The sequence below is a fragment of the Cetorhinus maximus genome, unplaced genomic scaffold (assembly GCF_964194155.1).
Source record: "Cetorhinus maximus unplaced genomic scaffold, sCetMax3.hap1.1 HAP1_SCAFFOLD_684, whole genome shotgun sequence".
Lineage (NCBI taxonomy): Eukaryota > Metazoa > Chordata > Chondrichthyes > Lamniformes > Cetorhinidae > Cetorhinus > Cetorhinus maximus.
Genome location: NW_027596626.1, coordinates 90,926 through 107,501, shown reverse-complemented (window position 1 = coordinate 107,501; position 16,576 = coordinate 90,926). Strand labels below are relative to the sequence as shown.

Below are 16,576 nucleotides of genomic sequence, written 5' to 3'. Positions count from 1 at the left end.
ACAATGGACCTATTAAAGCCACACCACTGTTAGACTCCACTGGGGTTTATGTGGATGAGTCTTGGTTTTATGAACAGGGACCATATTAGACTGGTACTACATCTTTGATTCCCCATGACAGCCATAGTATCCTTAGTAAATGCCCACCACAATACTTAGTCCAGAAATCTGAGGTTATTGTGATCAAAGCCCTTCAAACCGTCACTGATTGAATCAGGAACTATTCTGAAACCTCCTTGGGTTGTAACTCCTTCAGGGAAAACCAATTTCTCTGGCAAAAAAAAACACAACAGCAAGGAAACCACTCACCCACCACTCCAAACTCCGAATGATTTGGGATATTGCTGGTCAGTGTCCGGGGCAATTTGCTATTTGTAAGGCGAAGGTACATCAACAGCAGGAGTTAGTGAAGAGGGTAATAACCAGGCAGACTGACTCACTAGGAAAGCTGCTGGGATGTCCTTGGGATCCACCCAAAACTCCATCATTGGCACCGATATAACAGACTCCAGTTAAACCTGATTTTAAAATTTGTCAGGATCCTGACCCTGATGTGACTATAGTCAAAGAGGCCGTACACCATAGGAGACGTTACCTCATCCCTCACAGCAAGTAAGGACTCGCTCATCCGACATGACGAGGTTTTTCTATTACATGGATGGGTCTAATTTTTCTTGAGTCACACCTCAATGGCTCAGAACAGGATTCATTTTATTTATGGGTCAAATTGGGGACATGTTTCTCTTTTTCAAGTCATCGATATGTCACACAATTACTATTGGTGGCAGAGGATGCACCAGGGTGCACCAGGATGTCCATCATAACCGGAACCTGTGTCTCATCTGTGTCCAAATCAATCCAGATCTTCAAAATTTAAGGTTCTGATGGACACATCCTACCTGAATGATGTTCCTGGGAAGCATTGCAGGTTGATTATACAGGTCCATTATGCACATAAAAGGAGGGGATTAGGATATCATGGTAATTATAGATACGTTTACTTGGTGGATTCAAGATTTCTTGGTATGTAATAATGATGCAGTCACTACAGCCAATATCCCATGGGAATAGATCTTTACCAGATGGGGCTTTCTGAAAAGGATAGAGTGATATTGATTCTCATTTCACAGCAGAAGTAATGCAACAGCTCTGTCATCTTATGGGTATGTCACTACATTTCCACATCCTCTACCACCCAAAGTCCGGTGGGATGCTCGAGAGCTTTAATCACTCTGGATAAACAACACTGATAAAAGCTGTCGTGTAGTGAGCCCATTCAACACCTCCAGGGAGAACAACCCCATCCGTAACATTATCTCCTAAATGGGAGATGAAGTAATGTTAAAAAAAACATTGTGAAAAGGGCTAGGAGGCTATTTGGGAAGATCCATATGATGTTCTGGATAATTGGGAGAATAAAATCTTATACTATTTAATTGGAAATGGGGAAGGGAAGCACAATATCCAAGTTACTATGGAGATCAGTGTAAACAGTACAAAATGAAAAGGTCAGATAACTACATGGGGAATAAACGCTTGTGCTTGATTTTAACCAACAGGGACTTGATGTGGATGGTCATCGTGCTGCTGGACTGTGTCCAGGTTGAAGCCCTATGCATTTCCCCCAGATTGTCCTTTCTGAACTCCAGCCAGATGATGCTAAACACTCAATTGAGAAAGACAAAAATCTACAACAATGTGTTTAAACCAAAGTTGATTTATTCCACATTCAAACAGAATATTAAACTCAAGCCCAATGATGGGATTATTACCATCCGAGACAAACCCTGATTCTCACAAGGAACGTGGTTCAATCCTGCCTGAGATTAACAGCAGATTCCAGTCTCCACAGTCAGTTGTGAACTCGCTGGTGAGTCAGCAGAGTGGATAACTGAGCAAATCGTATCCCACACATGAAGCAGATGAACAGACTTTCTTCGGTGTGAGAGTTTTGGTATGTCAGCAGATCATTTTTACTTTTGGTATTGAAATGTTGTCTTATCAGTGTGAATGCGCTGGTGTCTTCACAGATGAGATGAAGTAATGAATCCCTTCTCGCACACAGCGCAGGTGAATGGCCTCTCTCTGGTGTGAACTTGCTGGTGTATCAGGAGATGGGGCGACTCAGAGAATCCCTTCCCAAACTCGGAGCAAGTGAATGGCTTTTTCCAAGTGTGAACCAGCTGGTGTTTCAATAGGTGGGATTAACAAGGAAATCCCTTCCCACAATTGGAGCAGGTGAGCGGCCTCTCCCCGGTATGAACTCGTTGGTGTGTTAGCAGGTTGGACAATTGCGTGAACCCCTACCCGCACTGAGAGCAGCTGAGCGACCTGGAACAGGAATGAATGTGTTGGTGCTTTTTCAGCCCACATGGATGTATAAAGATCTTCTCGCAGCCAGAACATTTGGACTCGCTCGTCGCTGTGAAGTTACAGGTATCTCAACAGGGCAGAGAAATTAAAGAATCCCTTCCCACACTTGGAGCAGGTCAATGGCCTCTACTCAGTGTGTCTGAGTCGATGAGTCTCCAGCTGAAATGAGTAATTAAATACCTCCCCCCAGTCCCCACATTTATCTGGTTTCTTCTCAGTGTGACTGCATGTGTCTCGACAGGCCAAATGAATGGCTGATGCCTCGTCCACACACAAAGCATGTATATGGTTCATCCTCGCTGTGAACAGTGTTTTTTCCTTCCACATTCAAAGGCTGATATTGTCCGATTATGACTTGATATTTGTTTTGAGCTTCCATCTGCAATCCATCCCTTCTAACACCCTGTAAAATGAATTTAAAAAAGGGCAAAGGGAGTGAGGGAGAACGCACAAAAGCACAGATAGGTGATGAAACTGAACTGAATAAATTTAGTCATTTGTGGAACCAACACGAGGAAAAAGTGACCATGAAAACTGTTGGATTGTAAAACCTAACTAGGTCATTGATGTCCATCAGGGTAGGGAACCTGCCACCCAATATTGACCTAAAATAAGACTGTGGCCTCAGCAGAAGCAGATAGAGAGGTAGAAGTTTTAGGGCTGTGGCGTGGGAATGATACTGAAGGAGAGGGGTCTTATGCATTGACATGTCGACAAGAACTTAGACATGACCTCCTAAAACTGTGACTTCCACCCACTTTAAAGACAATAACAGCAGGTGCATGTGGAAACCTTTATGTTCATTTCAAGTCACACACACCATCCTGACTTGGACATCATTGCTGGGCGAAAATCCTGCAATCCCTTACCTAACAGCATTGTCAAAGTACCTTTAGCACAAGGACTGCTGTGGATAAGAAGGCCCACAATCAGCTTCGTGTGGAGCAGGTTGGATTTCACAGGATGTGGGCATTGCTGGCGAGGCCAGCATTTATTGCCCATCACTAATTGCCCTTGAGAAGGTGGTGGAGAGCCACCTTCTTGAGCTGCTGCAGTCTATGTAGTGTAGGCACACTACACTGCTGCTGGAAAGGAGTTCCAGGATTTTGATCAGCTGATAGTGAAGGAACGGTGATATAGTTCCACGTCAAGATGGTGAGTGGCTTATAGGGAAAATTGCAGGTGGCGGTGTTCCATGAGTCTGCAGGCCTTGTCCTTCTAGGTGATAAAAGTCGTGTGTTTGAAGGTGCTGTCGAACAAAACTTAGCGAGTTGCTGCAGTGCATCTCATAGATGATACACATTGTTGCCACTCTGCAACGGTGGTGGTGGGAGTGGATATTTAAGCTGGTCGGTGGAGTGTCAATCACGCAGGCTGCTCTGTCCTGGATGTTGCCAAGCTTCTCGAGTGTAACTGGAGTTGCACTCATCCGCTATATTTGCTGGCCTTGCTGGCAGAAGCCCACACCACAAGAATTAATTTGAAAAACTAAATGGAAATGAATTAAAAGCCTTTACTGAAATTATTGCTCTGAAGAGAATACTTGTTTACTTTGTAGGGGCTGTGTCTGTTTAGCAACCGAACATCCCAGAGGAATCTATCTCCCCTGGCAGTCCACACATTGGGAATTTTGAGGCTTAACTGGGCTGAAAACTACACAGAAGATTCTCCCCCATCCCCATTCCTTTTGAAACTGATACAACAATAAAGGTCCACTCAGGAGGCCAGGGACAGGCAAGGGCATCCAACTCCAATCCTGAGGCAAATACCGGAAATATTATGTTGTTTAAACAGAATATGTGCAGAGAGAACCGAGAAAGAATTCCATTCTGTTGAGTTTTTGCCAGGATGCAGAAAAACACTTACCTGCAGCTGCTCATTAATGGTGGCCATCCCTCCCACAAATCCCCGCGCCCCAGAAACCGCTCTATCCAACTCGCTCCTTTCCCCAGGCGCTGAGAGTGCGCATGCTCCCCAGGGCCAGCCGCGGGGCATTCTGGGCGGCTCCTTTGTTGTGAGTCGAACTCGGTGGAAACGGGAGAAGAAACCGGGAAGCGGCGGCGAGGAGGGGGGGAGGTGCTGCAGCATCGCTTTAATGGGCAGCCCCGACCCCCAGCCCGGGGAGATCACCGCACGGCCGCCGGGCCCGGCCGCTCTCATTCGGCCTCTGAGAGCCGCACTCGCTGCTCCTGAGGCTGCGCTCGCCCCCCGCTCAGTTTCTCCATTGAATCCTGTTTCTCTCCTTGTTTCTCCCAACTCAGATTCACCGCCTCATTTTCTTTTCTCCCTCTGCGCCCCTGAACTCCATCTGACAGGGTCATGTTGGAGAGCGGGCATTGACTGTCCTGGGAAACAACAGCAAGAGGAGCTCAGAGGCCGGAGAAGCAAAGGAGCAGCGAGTTCAGTCACCAATCGGGGGGGATTGAGGACTGGACCCTGAGTCAGTCAGTCAGGGGAGTCAGAGTGAACCCCTGGGGTATCAGTCATCTCTGAAAAATTAAATGAATATCTCTTTTACCAATAACACAATTTAACATTTATCAGTTTAATTTTTAAAAATTCTTTGTTATCGCAATCCTAGGACATCGCTGCAGGAATTCCTCAGGACAGTATCCTGGGCCCAACCATCTTCAGCTGCTTTATCAATAACCTTTTTTCCATCATAAGTCAGACTTGGGAATATATTGACATTCCTTCATTGTCGCTGGGTCGAAATCCTGGAACTCCCTTCCTAACAGCGCCGACACCACATGGACTACAGCAGTTCAAGGAGGTGAACAGGAAGATTTGCTGACAGGAAACTCAAACCAAAAATCACGTCAAAATCTGACAGATTCACTCAATACATCAGGTGCTGGATATCATTGAACCTTAAATGTAGAAGGAGAAATGTTTTAACCAATTGCACAGCTTGAAAAAACATCTAATCATTCACAGCGGGGATAAACTGTGTACGAGGTTTGGTCTGACCATCCAACATGGACAGCCACGAGGACACTGGCACCATGGAGAAACCATGGAAATGCGGGGAAACCATGGAAATTCATCAACGCAGTCACACTGGGGAGAGGCCGTTCACCTGCTCCGTGTGTGGGAAGGGATTCACTAGTTCATCCAACCTTCTGAGACACCAGCATATTCACACTGAGCAGAGTTCAGTCATCTGCTCCGTGTGTGGGAAGGCAATCGGCCATTCATCAAACTTTCAGAGGCACCAGCAAACTCACAGTGGAGACAGGCCGTTCACCTGCTCTGTGTGCGGGAAGGGATTCACTCAGTCATCCTACCTGCTGACACACCAACGCATTCACACGAGGGAGAGACCGTTCATCTGCTCCTTGTGTGGAGAGGGATTTAACCGATTATCCAGGCTTCTGAATCACCAGAGAATTCACACTGGGGAGAGCCCATACACCTGCTTTATCTGTGGGAAGGGATTTAATCGGCCTTCCAAACTACTGACACACCAGCGAATTCACACTGGGGAGAGGCCATTCACCTGCTCCATGTGCGGGAAGGGATACACCAATTCATCTGACCTGTTGACACATCAGCGAGTTCACACTGGCGAGAGGCCATTCACATGTTCTGTGTGTGGAAAAGGATTCATTCGGTCATCCCACCTTCTGACACATCAACTTGTTCATACTGATCAGAGACCTTTTAAATGTTCTGAGTGTGAGAAGACCTTTAAAAGTGAAAAGGATCTGCTGACACACCAACGAGTTCACACTGGGGAGAGGGCATTCACCTGCTCTGTGTGTGGGAAGGGATTCACTCAGTCATCCACCCTGCTGACACATCAGCGAGTTCACAAGTGACTATGGGGATTGAAATCTGGTTACTGTTGCTGTTAATCCTGTTCAGGATTGAATTATTTCATTCTGACAGCTGGAGTTTGTTTCTGCTGAAATATAATTGTGCAAAGATGGGTGGCAGCTCAGAAGATGGGACAGAATTTTAAAAAAGAGGATGACTGAAAGATTAATAAAGAGGGAAAAATTCGAATATGAGAGAAAGCTAGTTAGAAATATAAAGTCAGATAGTAAGAGTAAATATTGATATTTAAAAATGAGAAGTGTTAACAAAGTGAAGGTTGCTCCTATAGAAAGTGAATCTGGGGAGTTATTAATGGAAAATAAGGAGATGGCAGATTAATTGAAGAGGTATTTTGCATCGTCTTCACTATAGAGGGTACAAGTAACTTGCCAGAAATGGCTGTAAATCAGGAATTGGAAGGGAGGGAGGAACTCAAGAAAATTACAATCACCAGGGAAGTGGTACTGAGCAAATTGTTGGAGCTGCGGGCTGACAAGTCCCCCTGTCCTGATAGATCCTCGGGTCTTAAAAGAAGTGGCTAGTGAGATGGTTGATGCATTGGTTTTAATTTTCCAAAATTCATTAGATTTGGAGAAGGTTCCGTCAGATAGGAAAAGAGAAAATGTAACTCCTTTATTCAAAAAGGGAGGGAGACAGAGAGTAGAAAACTATAGGCCAGTTAGCTTAACTTCTGTCATAGGGAAAATGTTAGAAGCATTATAACAGGGCACTTAGATAAATTCAAGGTAATCAGGCAGAGTCAACAAGGTTTTGTGAGAGGGAAATCATGTTTAACCAATTTATTTGGGCTCTTTGAAGAAGTAATAGGTGCCGTGGATAAAGGAGAACTGGTGGATGTACTGTACCTATATTTCCAGAAGGCATTTGATAAGGTGCCTCATTAAAGGTTATTGCGGAAAATGAAATCTCATGGTGTAGGGGCTAACATATTGACATGAATAGAAGATTAGCTAGCTAACAGGAAGAAGAGAGTAGGCATAAATGGGTCTTTTTCTGGTTAGCAGGATGTGATGAGTGGTGTGCCACAAGGATCAGTGCTGGGACCTCAACTCTTTACAATTTAATATAAATGATCTGGATGAAGGAACCGATGGTACGGTTGTTAAATTTGCTGATGACACACAGGTAGGAAAATAAATTGTGAAGAGGACATAAGGAGCCTACAAAAGGATCCAAACAAGTTAGGTGAGTGAGCAAAGATCTGGCAAATGGAGTATAATGTGGGAAAATGTGACAATGTCCATTTTGGCAGAAAGAATAAAAAAAGGAGCATACTATTCAAATGGTGAGAGATTACAGAGCTCTGAGATTCAGAAGGATCTGGGTGCCCTGGTGCATGAATCGCAAAATATTAGCATGCAGGTGCAACAAGCAAAACTGAAAGAATGTTATCTTTCATTGTGAGGGGAATTGAATACAAGAGTAGGGAGGTTATGCTTCAGTTATACAGGGCACTGGTGAGCCCACATCTGGAGTACTGTGTGTAGTATTGGTCACCTTATTTAAGGAAGGATGTAAATGCATTGGAAGCAGTTCAGCGAAGGTTTAGTAGATCAATACCAGGAATAGGCAGGTTGTCTTATGAGGAAAGGTTGGACAGACTAGGCTTGTATCTGTTGGAGTTTAGACGGGTAAGAGGCAACTTGATTGAAACACATAAGCTTATGAGGGGCCTTGTCAAGGTAGATGTGGAAAGGATGTTTTCTCTTCTGAGAGAATCTTGAACTAGGGGCCACTGCTTAAGGGGTCGCCCATTTAAGAAAGAGATGAGGAATTATTTTTTTCTCTCATAGGGTTGTGAGACTTTGGAATTCTCTTCCTCAAAAGGCAGTTGAGGCAGAGTCTTTGATTATCTTTAAGGCGGAGGTAGATAGATTCTTGATAAGCAAGGGGTGAAAGGTTATTGGGTCGGCAGGAATGTGTAATTGAGATTACAATCAGATCAGCCATGATCTTATTGAATGGCAGAACAAGTCCGAGGGGCCGAGTGCCCTACTCCTGCTCTTAATTCGTATGTTCGTATATAAGTTAATAAACCATATCAATGGGCTGCTGCTTAATATTCCGGATAAATGTCACATTGCATGTCAAACTTTGTTTTTCACACATTGTTGTACAATTTTGTCTTTCCCACCTGAGTGTTTAACATCACCTGGCTGGAGCTCAGAAAGGACAATCTGAGGGAGGATCATATGGCAGGAACAGAACTTTAGCCTGGACACAGTCCTTCTGGGTCACACTGAGAGGGACAAATGACACTTTGGTCTTTCTCATCTCTCTTCACTGACCCATATGTGGGTGAGTCCTGAGGTGTGTAAGAAATGTGTCACAGCCACTTCTATGCAGTACATACAGCCTAAAGATGACCAAGGTCAGGCTGTGTGGAGTCCAAGGCCACAAAGAAAAATGGATGGAAAAATATAAACTCCCTGTAAATCTAACCCTCTGATTTCTGTTTGGAACCATCGTGGTTCAAAGCTCCTAGGCACAGAGCAGAAGGTTCCTTTACAACTGTGGTTGTTCAACCTCAGTCAGGCAGTCTGGGAACGTGCTTTTAAATCAGAGATTGATGTAAAACTGTGCTCTGTTCCTGACTGAAACTGAAATGGCAGGAATAAGTCTCCAGTTTAAAAATGACTGTGGTGATTATTCTGTGAAGTTTTTAAGGTTTATTAGTGACAGTCCTGAGTCCACTACTTTAAACCAATGTCAACAACAACTTGTGTTGACATAGCACCTTTAAAAAGTGAGACATAGTTAAAAATAAATAGTGTAAAGTCTGCATTGAAATAACACATGGAGGAATTCACATGATCCTTTTAACTACTGGGACAATTATACAACAGACATCTGATCTCCAGATAAAGAAGGACCTGCACCGTGTTTTCAAGAATTCCCTGTTATATTGATGTGTGTGTGTTAGATCCTAGGATTTTGTTGCAGTCTTCCTCAGTATTAACTGTACTTCCCAATTTGGTAATCAATTAATTCATGTTAGAGGGAAATAAAGGAATACAGTAATGGTCAAGGGACTTGACTTAACATATCCCAGCATGCAAAACCACAATTGCTAAGTAGTTAACATTTAAAGTTCAGGCTGGGACAGAGAGAATGCTGAACCTTGCACATTCTCAGGGCTTGCGAGCATCAGCAAGGCCATATTAGACGAAGAAGAATGTAAATATGATAGATTGGGAGTTTTGGGAGTTAGGCTGGAGTCAGAGGATGGCAATAACAGATTAAGTGTGCTCTTCAACAGATAGGGGAAGGACAGATGGTTCCAGCTTAGATAGGAAGGCAGGTCTCTGCCTGGGTGAAGGTGGGGTCAGATGATGCATGTACTTTTGTACCAAAGACATGTCTGTTTAATGTAAACCTATATGTTGACGAGATTGAAATCTGGAAATTGTTCTTGTACGTGACCAATAATGTATAAATATGATGAACACTTGTAGTTTAGCAGAGTACTTTCTCAAGCTACATTGAGATGGTGCCCTCCTTGCAATTGCTCGAATAAACGATCGTAACCTGTACCCGAGTCTCCTGTGGTCCGTTCATCAAAGACACCACAACAATTCATAAATAAATCAGTTCATCACTTCCTCGTGTCATTGTACACTCTGCTACTGAATTAAAGATTTAATGAATTGTGCAACAAAGTTTTGTTAACTGGGAATTCTTATCTGTGATTTACTGAAATTCTGCTCCCAAATTTTAAAATTGGGTTTCTGATTTCTGAGTCCAAATTGTTTATGTAAATTGTGAATAACAGTGGCCCCAGCATTTCTTCCTGTGGAGCATCAATCCCCATCTTTTACCAGTCTGAGTCACTTTGCTTAACCTCTTCTCTCTGTTTTCTGTTTTGTAACCAGCTTGTTATCCATAACAGTGTGTACAACCTACAGGGTAATCAAGATCAGGCTGTGTGGTGTGAAGGGCCAGGCAGCAGAATGGATGGAAAGATGGCTACAAAACAGAATTCAGAGGGTTAGATTTACAGGGAGTTTGGAGCCATCTTTTCATCCATTCTGCTCTGTGGCCTGACCTTCACCCAGACCATCAATATAAGGGGGTTTATCTGTAATACCGATAGGAAAGTAGGGTCTGCGATTATGCAAAGATGTCCTGTATTGTCTAAAATCTCCCACCAGGGCTGATCACCAGGGTGGCCATAGACCGCTCAATATCCATTGATGGCTTAACTTTTTGTTATTGCTTCTGTTCAAGATGTTGTCCATTATAGATTAAGGTTCAGAGAAAGTGCTGGAATTAGATAGTCAAAACTGCTTTGAGTTCCTGGAGCGTAATGTTTACTTGAATTTCTATAACACTTTGGTCCTTACAGACACTGATACTTTATCCCCAGTCCTAGTCAGTAGTCGGGTTGGTGGTGTGAGGCAAAACTTGGTCCACCTGATCGATAGGAAGTGTACCCATGTGGGTGTGTGTGTGTGTGTGTGTGTCAAACCAAGTGGAAGGTCCAATGTCCTTTGTAACAACACAAAGAGTCTTTTTTTCCAGATCCCTTCCTTTCCCCTCACTGTTATCCTCAGTTAGTTTAGAAAACCTTCTGTACAGCATCTTCCAACATGCTACTGTCTCCACTAAATACTTCCATCGGTCTTACGAGCAATGGGATCACTGATATCACAGGAATCAGTTCTGAAATACTGTCACTTTGATTTTAAGTCTTCCTGGAGTAAGACATTGATCCAGATCTTCCCACCTAACACCAATCCATATTCCCATCTGAGTTCCAGATTTTAATGTGATTGTCCCATATGTTTAGCATCCATTCATCTGTGAGAGATGATGGGAATACAGCCTCAGAACCTTGGTGAGATCAGATGAGATGATTTGCTGCACTCCATCTGATGGCTGAACAAGCCGATACTGTAAAGGCAAAAGTGCCCCGTATGAAGGTATTCCTTACTCCTATTGTGGGATGATCTCTGCTGACACCTTGATTGTCTGTGTTGGAGTTTCTGAAACCACATGTCGCTGTGGTGGTGAACTCCTGCCCACAGCTGGTGTTTCCAATTGCATCAATCATCAGTTAGCTTCCCACTTGTCATGATTAATGTCGAGGGCTTTCATGTCTCATCTTTGAAGCTTTGATGTGATTGTGCAATATAGAAAACATATCTAACTCCTTTAAACCTGTTTCAGCACATTCCCTTCATACATATTACAACAGATTGTCTTTGAGATCAGTTTTTCCTTTACATTCCGTGTTGTTCTGAATGATGACAGTATTAATCATCTCCCTAACCTGTCCTAAACCCTCCTGCCTGCTCATTTATTGAAACCAAGGACTCCCCTTGCTGTGGTGACATTCCCTGTGTGCCCAGTTATTCCTTTAAGTTTGTGCCTCGTTTCACCATGTTCCCAAATTTCAGTAATAAATGTTGAAATATTTGCACCACACCTACAGGGTTTCATCTGTTTAAAGCAACAAACAGAAAAGTCCAGTTTTCTCCTGGAGTTTGAGACAAATCAGTTTTCAAAATGATGCAGAGTTTCAGCCAATGAGGGAGACCCGCGTTCAACCCCGCCCTTCATTCACTCCGATTGGTTGGAGGGCCAACCGCACCCCTTTGATCCTGCAGTCCCGCCCCCATCCACCATTGGTCCGGAGCTGCCGTCAATCACCTGGACATTGTGACGTTTGCATGTGCTGTGGCTGCTGGAGCTGGACATCAGAGCGCAGGTGCAGTCCCGCCTCGAGTTTGGAGCATGCGCAGTGTGTGAGGGCGAAAGAAAGCTGCTTGTTTGTCAGGTCCGCAGCCGGTAAGACAAAGGGCCGAATTGAGGGAGAGATGAAGCCGGCCGGTGGACGGGCAGGTTTCGTAAACACCTTGAGCCGTTCTGAAGTCAGAATAACAAGCTACCGGTTCCTCGCTGGTATCTGTGGGCGGCAGTTCCCCCGATCCGCGTCCCTAGGTGAGACACCCGGGTTAACGGCCGCCATCTTGTGCAGCAGGGCGCATGCGCGATCATCCCTGTCCCTGTCAGCAGGAGGAGATGATATTGTGTATTTCTATCCTGGACTGACAGGGATGGATTTTGGAAACTCCTTTTACAGGGGATTAGAAGGGGAAGATTTACACACAGCAAACTCAAATCAAGAGAAATGTTTGTCCCTTCTCAGTTTCTATCCTGGATTTATAGTGACGGTTATTGTAAACTTACAGGGCACTGGAAGTGGAGGATTGACAGACGGGAAACTCAATCCAAACATCACATCAACATCTGACAGAGTCACTCAATTAATCCGGACCTGAATATCATCAAAGTTTGAATGTGGAAGTGAAACAGTTTGTCTGTAGGCAAAGGTTTCAGGTAAGTATGAGAATAATGAACTGGGGGAAAGCCAATTTCCATGGGGTAAGAATGGATCTCACCCAGTTAAGTTAGAATCAAAGGTTGGCAGGTGAAACTGGAACTGAAAAATTGGCAGCCTTTGAAAAAGAGGTAGTTTAGACACAGTCAAGGTTTATTCCCACGAGACAAAAGATAGGGGCAAGAAGTCCAGAGCTCTCACGATGACAAAAACGACAGAGATTAAGATGAAGAAGAAAAAATGTGCTTCTTGCAGATGTCAGGTGTAAAATAGAACCAAGCTGAATAAAAAAAGTTCAAAGCAGAATTGGAAAAGCAATTAAGAGAAGCAAAGAGAGAGTATGAAAAGAGATTGGCAGGTAACTTAAAAATTAAAATGTCTTCTGTAGGCATACAACTAGGTAAAGGGTGATAAAGGTATGGGTGGGGCTGATTAGGGACCACAAAGGGGATTTACACATAGAGGCAAGGGGCATAGCTGAGGTATTAAACTAACAATTTTCACCTGCCTTTACCAAAGAAAAAGACATTGCACAGGTCCTGATGAAAAAGGAGATAGTTGAGACCCTTGAAGGGTTTAAAATTGATGAGATATTGGATAAGCTGTCTGTACTGAAAGATAGACAAGGTACCAGGATGGTTTCCATCCACAGATACTGAGGGACCGGAATCTCAGGAGGCTTCACACCGCTGGCTGCTCGTGAGGAAGTGATCTCCGATCAGATTAATGTGCTTCTGCTGTAAGTATTTAATAAAGTGTCCGAACCTCTCATTGTGCTTCCTGTCCAATATCCCCCTTGCCATGGATCTTCCAATTTACCAACTGGGGGAAAAAAATGGCTGTTCACTGATTGGTCTCGATGGCGGCTGGTTTATCCAGAATGCCCTGTGGGTCAGAAAGTCCCCTATCAATGAGAACAGGAACCCAGAGCGCCACCGTGGGGACCGGGCTGTGCTCTGAGGCAGGGGCACAGCTGGGCGATGTTACTGAGGTGGAAATGGGTGGTTTTAGTGATTTGTAGTCAGTAGCTCAGCTTGGGCTGAAATTTGACAACAAGATTGTGAATAGTCTGGTTCAGCCTCAGAGAACTGCAAGAGGGATGGAGTCGGTGGTTAGGGAGTGGAGACAATGGCTTTCATCTTCCCAACATTTAAATGGAGGAACTTTCTGCTCATCCAGTACTGGATGTCAGACAAGTTAGGACGGTGTGTGAGTTGGAGGTGATGGTGTTCATTGACACGTGTTACTTTCATACTTCTAGGTGGTGGATGTTGAGGGTTTGGGATATTCTGCCAAAGTTCTGGTTGAGCTGAAGATGTATTAAACACATCTTCACCCCCTGCACCTCCCACCTCTCTCTTTCATCCCATGGAGGCCAGAGTCTTGTGGAGACCCAGACCAGGTGGCAGGTTCCATTCCCTGAAGGACATCAGTGAACCAGTTGGGTTTTTATGACAAGCCGGCAGTTTTCATGGTCACTTTTCCCTGGTGCCGGCCCCACAAATTACCAGATTCATTCAGCTCAATTTCACAACCTGCATTTGTGTTTTTGTGGATTCTCTCTCACACCTTTTTTTCTGTTTTAAATCAATTTCACAGGGTCTTAGAAGGGGAGGATTTGCAGTCAGGAAACAGAAACAAAACATCACAGCAGAATCTGACATTCGCCCTGAATATCATTTGATTTTGAACATGGAAGGAGAAAGTACCGTTCGCAGTGGAGAGAAATCGTACATGTGTCCTGTGTGTGGACGAGGCTTCAACCGATCATCTGGCCTGTCAAGACACAAGTGCAGCCACATCGGGGAGAAACCATGGAAATGTGGGGACTGTGGGAAGGGATTCAGATTCCCGTCAGAGCTGGAAGAGCATCGGCGCAGTCACACTGGGGAGAGGCCGTTCACCTGCTCAACGTGTGGGAAGGGATTTACTCTTTCAAGCTACCTGCTGAGCCACCAGCGAGTTCACACTGAAGTGAGACCTTTTAAATGCCCAGACTGTGGGAAGTGCTTTAAAAGTTCCTGCGAGCTGATGTCCCATCAACGTGTTCACACTGACGAGAGACCATTTAAATGCTCTCACTGCGGTACTGGGTTCAGGCGATCATCTCAACTCACTGTACACCAGCGAATTCACACTGGGGAGAGGCCATTCACCTGCCCTCAGTGTGGGAAGGGATTCACTCAGTCATCCCACCTGCTGACACACCAGCAAGTTCACACAGGGGAGAGACCTTTCATCTGCTCTGAGTGTGGGAAGGGATTCACTGCCTCATCCTACCTGCTGAGACACCAGCGAGTTCACACTGGGGAGAAGCCATTCACCTGCCCCCAGTGTGGGAAGGGATTCACTCAGTTATCTAGCCTGCTGACACATCAGCAAATTCACACTGGGGAGAGGCCGTTCATCTGCCCTCAGTGTGGGAAGAGATTCACTACCTCATCCAACCTGCTGGCACACCAACGAATTCACACTGGGGAGAGGCCGTTCACTTGCCCCCAGTGTGGGAAGGCATTTATTCATCCATCCCACCTGCTGACACACCAACGAATTCACACTGGGGAGAGACCATTCACCTGCCCCCATTGTGGGAAGGGATTCACTACCTCATCCAAGCTGCTGACACACCAGCGAGTTCACAAGTAACTAAAGTGGTGGGATTTTGCTGTTAATCACATCCAGGACTGAACCATGTTCATTGGGATCTGTTTCTGCTGATGTTAATAAACTACAGACCACTTAGGTGGGGGCAAATATTCTGGATAAATATCAAATAAATTAGTTTTGTGTTAAAAGGCACAATGTGTTGAACCTTTTTAATATCTCTAACACAAGTTCATTCCTTTTGAAATGCTCTCCCTCCATCCTCACCCCCAACAACTGGTGTGAGGGTCTCATGGAGCTTCTTTGTCACTAAGATTGAGACAATCGGATGAGCTGCCTCTGCTGCTTCCCTCCTTTCCACTCGCCCTCCCTAAAGTTCCCCAATACCTGAGCCCTGAACTCACATCTTTCTGTAGTTTCCCTTCCATCTCCCCTCATGCCCTCTCAGAGCTCATCTTGTCCATGAAATTCATCTCTTGCTCTATTGACCCTACACCCACTAAACTACTGATCACTCAACTTCCCCATTTTCACTGAATATGTCAACGGTTTTCTCTCTAAAGTACTGTCCATCTTTCCTTCAAATCTGCCATCATTATACCCATAGAACTATAGAAAAGTTACAGCACAGAAGGAGGCCATTTGGCCCATCTTGTCCATGCCAGCCCGAGGACACCCAGGTGCTCTTTCTAATCCCACCTCCCTGCTCCCGGTCTATAGCCCTGCAGCTTACAGCACTTTAGGTGCAGATCCAGGTACTTTTTAAAGGAGTTTAAAGTTTCTGCCTCAACCACCAACTTGGGCAGCGAATTCCAGACACCCACTAACCTCTGCGTGAAAAAGTTCTTCCTCATGTTCCCCCCTACACCTTCTGCCACTTATCTTGAATCTACGTCCCCTGGATCTAGAATTCTCTACCAAGGGAAACAATTTTATCCTGTCCACTCTATCTATTCCCCTCATAATTTTGTACACCTCAATCAAGTCACCTCTCAGCCTTCTTTGTTCTAAGGAAAATAACCCCAACCTATCCAATCTCTCCTCATAGTTACACTTTTCTAACCCTGGCAACATTCTTGTAAACCTCCTCTGCACTCTCTCCAGAGCTATTATGTCCTTCCCATAATGTGGTGACCAGAACTGCACACAACACTCCAGTTGTGGCCTCTCCAGTGTTTTATACAATTCCAACATTATATCCTTACTTTTATATTCTATACCTCTGCCAATGAAGGAGAGCATTCATATGCCTTCTTTACAACCTTGTCTACTTGAACTGCTGCCTTCAGGGACCTGTGTACTTGTACGCCAAGATCTCTCACTTCATCTACCCCTCTCAGTATATTCCCATTTATTGTGTAATCCTTGTAACTGTTTGACCTCCCTAAATGTATGACCTCACACTTATCTATGTTA

The 16,576-nt window shown here is 44.7% G+C and overlaps 1 protein-coding gene across 1 annotated transcript; it reads left to right on the top strand.

Moving 5' to 3' along the window:
* Window positions 1-5,351: 5,351 nt before the first annotated feature.
* On the top strand, window positions 5,352-15,348 carry LOC144674532 (uncharacterized). Its single transcript, XM_078535834.1, has 2 exons — window positions 5,352-6,190; window positions 14,185-15,348. Exons 1-2 carry the CDS (start codon window positions 5,352-5,354, stop codon window positions 15,200-15,202), a joined length of 1,857 nt encoding a protein of 618 aa, XP_078391960.1. The 3' UTR covers window positions 15,203-15,348.
* The last annotated feature ends 1,228 nt before the right edge of the window (window positions 15,349-16,576 follow it).